Genomic DNA, 7,161 nt, shown 5'->3' on the forward strand with positions numbered 1-7,161 from the left:
AGACATTGGGGTGGGTGGGGGGGAAGAGGCTCCAGCGAGCCCGCGACCCTCGTGATGATATGCAGTTTGGAGAATGGATGGGTGGAGTTACTTTTTCAAGGCAAATATTCCAAAGCTGTTAATGGCGACACCGGGGATCATTTGGACTTCTGGGAAGAACACGGAAAGTCTCCTTTTTCTGTGGATTCCGTCGTTCCATGATCCGCACGTCCACCGCGCAAAGCAGATCAGATGAGAGGGTCAAAAGAGACTTACGAGTTGACACACAGCACCACGATGTTTTTCCACAGGTTCCTGGTGCTCATCATCTTCACGATGCAGGTCCGCTGAGGTTTCTTGTGCAGCTCCTGCTCCAGCTCTGCTGGAAAACATGACACACCGGCGCCTTGAGACGCCTTCGCGAGACTATTGTCATGTCATGACTTGAAATACAAACAGGATGCCATCACGGCTGTGTTTCTGCTCCAACTGTACTGCGTTTTACTACCTTCCTGACTTTGTTACAGTATATCTGGAATGTAATTTTTTTCATGTCCCACAGAAAGTTTGGGGATTTTTGTCAGTGCATTCCAAAGAAAGAAAAAAAAAAGTATGACAGAGAAAGATGAAAAAAATGGAGATATTTTTCACCTGAAAGAACTCTGCTAGGTTCAGTCGCCATGTCAACTTGGTTCCTTCTTGCAATGCGCAGCATCATAGCTTTAGAGCGTCTGTAGTGCTGGGTGGTCAACAGCCAGCGGAACGATTCAGGAAAAATCCTGCAATCGCAAATATGTGCAAAACAGCAATGATGTCAAAGGTCACCTTTTGCCAACGCGACAAGATTGCCCTCTGCAATGTGTGCGTTGTCCCGAGAAAGAGTTTCGATGAACTCACCACACGTAGGGCAGCATCAACACGAAAGGACTGATGATTACGATCTGCAGGACCTGCCAGTCATCTCGGTCCGGCCAATTGCGGCATAAAGCGGCCACCCCGGGCATCAGTAGCTGCCCTCCGACCATCAGGAAACTGGCCACCATGGTCATGGAGAAACGCCAGGCCGGCAAGCAAAGCTCGACCCCTAAAATGAAGAGAGCAGGAAAAAAAATAATGTGGAACAGGAAAAAAAATACCAATTAAAAAAAATCTGTGGACAAAAAAATGCCTTGAAGCTTTTCGACAGCTAAAAAAAATATCAAGAGGGGTAGCTGCATTTTTTTTTACGTGCGTGTCTATGGCAATGCTAAGCTAGGAGTGTGGATGTATGTCAAGGAAACCGATTTGCAATTACGACAACGGAACTGGGAATGACAAAAGAAAAGGTCTTTTTCTTCTAATGTTCTGTCTTGCTGGAACACATTTTGGCATTGACGAAAAAGTCAACCTCAAGAAAACTGGTTGAGAAACGTTACGACTTCATTTCAATGTCCACGTATTGCCTTTGATGGGAGCTTGGCCCCTTCCAACATGGTTGCCATTTTGGCATCTTGGTTAGCACATCGTCTTGGAAGACGTTTCGCTGCTCGTCTGAGTCTGCTTCATCAGCTCATGCGACAAACACTCAAATTCTCTGAGAACAAGTATTACCACTTCCATTGGAGTACTCGCCGTTCCGTAAGTATCAGCACTTGAGAGTGCCTTTTCTTCTTGCAATTGTGATTTTAATCAAATGTAGAGAGTCACAGGCATGACATTTGGAAAAAAAAAAAAAACAACTTTGTGCACATGCTGTAACAAAAAAATAAAATCAAACGCCCAAGTCCCTGTGGTGGTTTCAACTGCCGCCAGCTCCATTGGGATATTGCACCCACTCGAACACACTCAACCCACACAACAATGGCACAGACCTTTTGTTCTGAGAGGCAGAATGGTCGTAGTTGTGCTGATTATGTCAGTGCCCCCCCTCACCGCCCGCACACCCTGCGTATGGGCTCATCCTGGTATCGCCTCGCTCTCATGCCGACCGCTGCCTGTTCTTAGCACTTAAATGTCTCACCCCATCCCTCATAATTACTCCTCCTCCTCCTCCCCCTTTTTCCTCCCGATTCATTCACCAGGGCCTCCCCTGTCTTGGCAAATGAAACAAACAGTTGGCGAAAGTGTGAGTGAGAATTGGGGCCACGTGCGCTGACTTTGTGTCAGTTGTTACTCGCTGGCGGACTTCGCCGGAAGCACGAGAACGGCCTTCAGGAGACAGCTCACCACTGTCGTACGACGGAGCTGTCCAGAGATGCGTAGAGGGGTCACGATTTAATACAGGATTTAACCAGTAGGGGGCAGCATTAGAGTCAGATTTGAATGGGGACGTGAAAGGCTTTCTCTCTTGGAGCACAACTCTCTGACAGTAGGTGAGTTGAAATGAGAATGATCGCCACAGAGCACGGTGGCCCCAAGATAAGTTGAAAAACAAACACGGGGAGGAACAGCTCCCACCGGGATGGCCCTGCAAGGTGCTCTGCTCTATGAGCACCTGATAAACACGTCCCAAATGGCCGCCACGCGCAAATATGCGCAGAGTACCCCAGACCGCATCGGCATATTTGGGTCGATGAGACTTTATTGTGGACTGCATGCTGCGGCGAGATAACCAAATGATGAAAGCTTTGAAAGGAAGCTCCGGAAAATAAGCGAGCGCGTGTGTGCTAATAATAACATGGTTGAGCGGGGAAAAGAGAAGGCAATGAATCTGAGGGAGGGGGCTGGAGAAGGAAGATTTCAGTGAAAATAGATTTCAAATTAGGATTGGGTGTTTCTGTTGGGAGAAACAATGGAATGAGGTTGTCAAATGAGGGAGAGCAAACCGTTTGGGTGTTTACATGGCTGCAATAACAACGCAAAAGACTCTGTTCTAATTAAGGCCTGAATGCGGTGATGGTGTCAACATGAGTTGTCGAGGAAATACTGCATTCTGTTATGCAATTTGCACGTTGCAGCACACAGTGGGTGAACATTTCGTCACCTTTCACCAAGTGATAAACCAGCTGAAAATGCAAACGTAGCACCGGTGCTCAAGTTGGTCAGCAAGTGATCAAAAACAAAAATAGTCATTGTTCTCTTCAAGAATCTCATATGTGCTTTCCTCAAAGAAGAACATCGGCACAGATGGACAAAGTGGTGCGCAAAAAGCTTGTCGTGTTTTGTACTATTTGTGTTTTTTAGTGATGGACTGTCATCTGAGATGAGGCAGACTGCCCGCTGCCTCACTTCACATCATGCCCATGTAGTTGAACATGAAATTCCCAAATTCAGCATTTTGACTTTGAAATGATGATTGGATTCAAAGCGAAACAGAGCACACAGAGCATAGGAATAAAATTTTGATCTAATCATTTACTGGTTTTAGTCTTTGTGAGCTAGGTGAGGCTTTACTTCCCTGGCCTCCCCTAACCGCACGTCGCAGTGCCAGTCAATCACAGAGCATGTAATAGACAAGCACTGACACTGTGGGATTGAAAGCATGCTGGCGAGACAGAAGTCAGGCAAAAAAACAAACAAAAAAAAAAAAAAACAAGGCTATATTTGAATAGAAGGTCAGGGTAAAAAAAAAAAAAAAACAAAGACCCCCCCCCCAAAAACAAAAACAAGACCATATTTGAATAGAAATGATCACACTATATTTTGTTCCGCTCTTCCTTCCCATCCCAGTGCACATCCTGCATGAACGATCACAGAGGCAAAACGGAAACGCGTCGGTGAGGCGACAGAGCCAAAAAGCAGACAGGTGTCAAAGGCGTGTACTTACTGAGCACGTAGAGAGAGAGAGCGAGGCCCGCCAAGCAGAAACCCTCAAAGAAGCGCAAGGTGCTGAACATGGTGACATTTATAGAGAAGGCAACACTCAAACCAAACACCAGCATGAAGAGCACAGAGAGAATCAACACCGGGTGTCGACCGAACCTTGGAAGCAGAGAGAAGAAGAAAAACAAAGTCGAGACAAAGTGTTGAAAAACGGCCACCGAGCGCCAACGGAAGCTAATTGCTTGGCAACGAGGCAAATACGGGCCATTGTTTGCACCAGACTATGCGGACTTCCTAGTTTGGGGGCAGGAGGGTACTTTTGGTCAGTAGGTCAAGTGAAGCTATTTCTTTACATGGTTTCCATAGTTACTGATCCAAGACACAATGTGTTCCCCCCCCCGCGAGGCAACTCAGCTGGCGCTCTGGGTGCAGACCAGGCAAGTGCACGCAATTATTTGACAGAAAGGGCCAGTTCACTTTCCGCTGGAATCAAATCTAACGCAGGGATGAACTATGGAATCAAAAGCAAATGAAACAGCAATTTTCTCTGCATTTTTTTTTTTGGGGCTTTCAAACCAAAGTCTTGACAACTCAAGAAGAAATTTGATGTATTCATCTGACTACACGTAAATTATTGTCTTCTAATCGATTTTCATATTTGGCACTTTGACCTCCAGCTGGTTCAGCAGATCTCGCTGAGTCAACGGGACAATATCCCATCTCCCAATTTGACTATCATTTCCTGGGCTCGAAATACTTGGGGGGGCTTTTGTCATTTAGATGCCAACTATTCATTCCTAATTAATACAAGCTTTTGTCATGTAAAAGAGAGAGAAAAAAAAGAAAAGCAACGGACAGGAAAGGAACATACCAGTCGGCCATCACACCCATCACTAGGTAGCCAAATATTGAGCCCACGAGCAATGAAAATTTGGCAATATGGACCTTCCAGGCTGAGTCACACACCAGGTTCCACTGTCAACACACACAAAGCAAAAACAAAAACAGATCAGAGAGGACACTTTTCAGGTTTAGAGTACAACAAGCATCCATTTCAAAACGGACAATCAATTTCTAAAGCGTTTCATGTCAAATCCAATGACAACGCAGTTGAAAATATATTACGATGGCCGGGAGTATAGGAAAACATTTGGATAACATTTCTGAATTGAACATGTTCAAAATTGAGAAAGAACACACGAAGCGGCGCTCGCCTTGTGAACGTCACACAAGGACGCGAGTGTAGAAAACAATAAAAGAAAGAAAGAAAGAACTGTGTGTGAAATGAGTGTTGGTCTTGAACAGAGATTTACACACGACGCCACCGACCGCGGCCAAGCAGCGACGGAGACGCAAATGGGGGGAGTCAGTCAAAGGCTGACACTTGGGACAATTTGTTTGTATTTTCCATCGGTTTTATGCCGCAGACGATGATAACACCCGTTTCGGTGCCAGGAAAGTTTCAACGGTTTGAGGTCATTTTGCTCTGCTGAGCTTGACATTGTTTGGCCAACTGGGGATGAGGTTTGATCGTCTTCATCTTTACATCAATTGTACACAAATCACTGCGGTCATTCAAGTCATTCTCAAGTCTCATTGCAGGAGGTTCTCGGGTCATCCGACAAGCAAAATACTGCGAAAAAAACATACTCCTGCAATATGCAAATAGTGCAGATAAGCACATCCTATCAGGGCGCGCGCGCGCACACACTCTCGAGCTCGGATTGAGGTCAGTGGGTGAGCGCCGTTTGTATTTGTATCGGATGCTACTTTCGCCTTGGCACAAGGCAGTGACGATGAAGCCCTGTCACGGTCGACAGAAATGATTTTTTTTTCCCCCTTCCCCCGCTCGAATTTGGGGTGCTCTCTCGTTACCTTGGTAACCACATTCTGGCTAAGTCCCGTGTGCAGCTCCAGTGTCCTCTCCTCGCAGGCGCATGGCAGACCGTCGCCGTCGCCGTCTTCAGCCCCGGTGCCGTTGACTTGCGGCTGAAGCGCCGGCACGTCGTCGGTGCCGCCGAGCGGGTTGGGCGCCGAGGTCCACTGGCTGCCGTTCGCCGAAGGTTGCAAACATGTGCCGTTGGGCTGCGCCAGGAGGAAATAATCCGAGAACTGGCTAAAGCCGATGAACAATGCCGGGATCCAGGTCAGGACGACGAGCTGCTTCTGGTGCCTGCCGAACCCCCCGAGGGACGGCAGAACCGAGGCGTCGACGTGCGGCAGCAGCCTCGGCGCCGGCTGATCGAGCGGCGCGAAGCCGTTCTCGGGCGGCTGCGGGCGACCGGCTGCCATCGCTGCCCGGCCCCACGGAGCAGCTGGCCGCGACAGCCGGCTGCAGGGCAAAGCCCCCCCCCCCGCCCCCCCTTCTCTCTCTCTCTCTTCAAGCCCCGTCGGACACAAAAGGGGCTCACGTCGCAGAACAATCCGGATCGTAGCAAAAGCAACAACAACAACAACAAAAAGACCCCCTCCCACCCCCACCCCAAATAAAGCGGGTCTGTGGCGTAAGCGCGAATCACATTGCAGTTGTCCTCGTGTCCTCCGCGAGGGGTCCTGAAGCCAAGTCCGGGTGCGGAGGTTGTTTCAGAACGCCGGGGGGAATCTCCCTGAGAGGAACGGGCTGCTCGGGCGAGCACGGGCTTTGTGTTCCGCGCGTGCACTTCCCACGGTGGTGGGATCCATCCACGTGGAGCGGATCTGGGCCAGCCGGGCCTGCGTGGAAGGGGAAGGGAGAGAATTTCATCTAAACATTTGCTGCGAGGTCATCCGCGCGCGCCACAACAGGTCTCGTTCGAAGCCGAAGCGCGAGGCCAGTTCTGGGGGTCTTCAAGTGCAAAACTGCATCCGGGCTCCCTCCCATCGCCGGTTCGACGCCGCTTTGATGCGCTGTGGGGGGGTGGTGTCGTCAGCGGGAGACTGGGCCGAAGGGGGTCGCAGAAATCGGGAGGAGGGGGGCGGGGTTGTGGTGCGATGTGGGGGTGGGGGCTTAAACCCGCCCTTCCCCGGTCGCGCTACGCTCTGCCGTCGGAGTGTCTGCAAAAGGCGACTGCACCAGTGGCGAGCAATCTCCAGGCAACAACGATCTCCTTTGTGCGGCTTCTTCCTCGAAAAGCGGACAAAAATCCTCCAAGGCAGGCGCGTCGCACATTTATTTCCGACCGCTGCTTTTAACGTACACACGGAGGGATTTGTGTGCGTGTGCAGTTCCTTTACCTTTGTAGCAATATTTACTGGTTTGAGAAGACAATAGAGCGTTCGCGGTTAGGGGGCGGGCGAGTGGGGTGTGACGGTGTTTGGCCGCGCGGGGGCGACAAAGTATCACAAAATTCACGTACTTCCCGGCGTCGTTTTCGGCACCGACGAGATGTCGGTTGCTTCACTCTGGGAGAGCATTTCTGCTGGCTCGCTACAAGGTCACACGGCACCGGAGAGAGAGCTTGG

General features: G+C 49.6%; 1 protein-coding gene across 2 annotated transcripts in view; it reads right to left on the minus strand.

Annotated features, from left to right (window-relative positions):
* slc22a23 (solute carrier family 22 member 23) overlaps window positions 1-6,617 on the minus strand; it is an 11,107-nt gene extending 4,490 nt beyond the window's left edge. Inside the window, exons 1-6 of one of the 2 annotated variants that reach the window (XM_019885134.1) lie at window positions 5,596-6,617; window positions 4,592-4,695; window positions 3,725-3,879; window positions 877-1,063; window positions 631-758; window positions 256-358 (exon numbers count right to left, since the gene is read on the minus strand). In XM_019885134.1, coding sequence (XP_019740693.1) covers window positions 256-358; window positions 631-758; window positions 877-1,063; window positions 3,725-3,879; window positions 4,592-4,695; window positions 5,596-6,012 — 1,094 coding nt within the window. In that variant the 5' untranslated portion in view covers window positions 6,013-6,617. Of the gene's footprint in view, window positions 1-255; window positions 362-630; window positions 759-876; window positions 1,064-3,724; window positions 3,880-4,591; window positions 4,696-5,595 lie in introns of both variants that reach the window. The other variant, XM_019885126.1, reaches the window with a different exon arrangement.
* Window positions 6,618-7,161: the final 544 nt, after the last annotated feature.

Source organism: Hippocampus comes, unplaced genomic scaffold (assembly GCF_001891065.2).
Source record: "Hippocampus comes isolate QL1 unplaced genomic scaffold, H_comes_QL1_v1.1 scaffold90, whole genome shotgun sequence".
Lineage (NCBI taxonomy): Eukaryota > Metazoa > Chordata > Actinopteri > Syngnathiformes > Syngnathidae > Hippocampus > Hippocampus comes.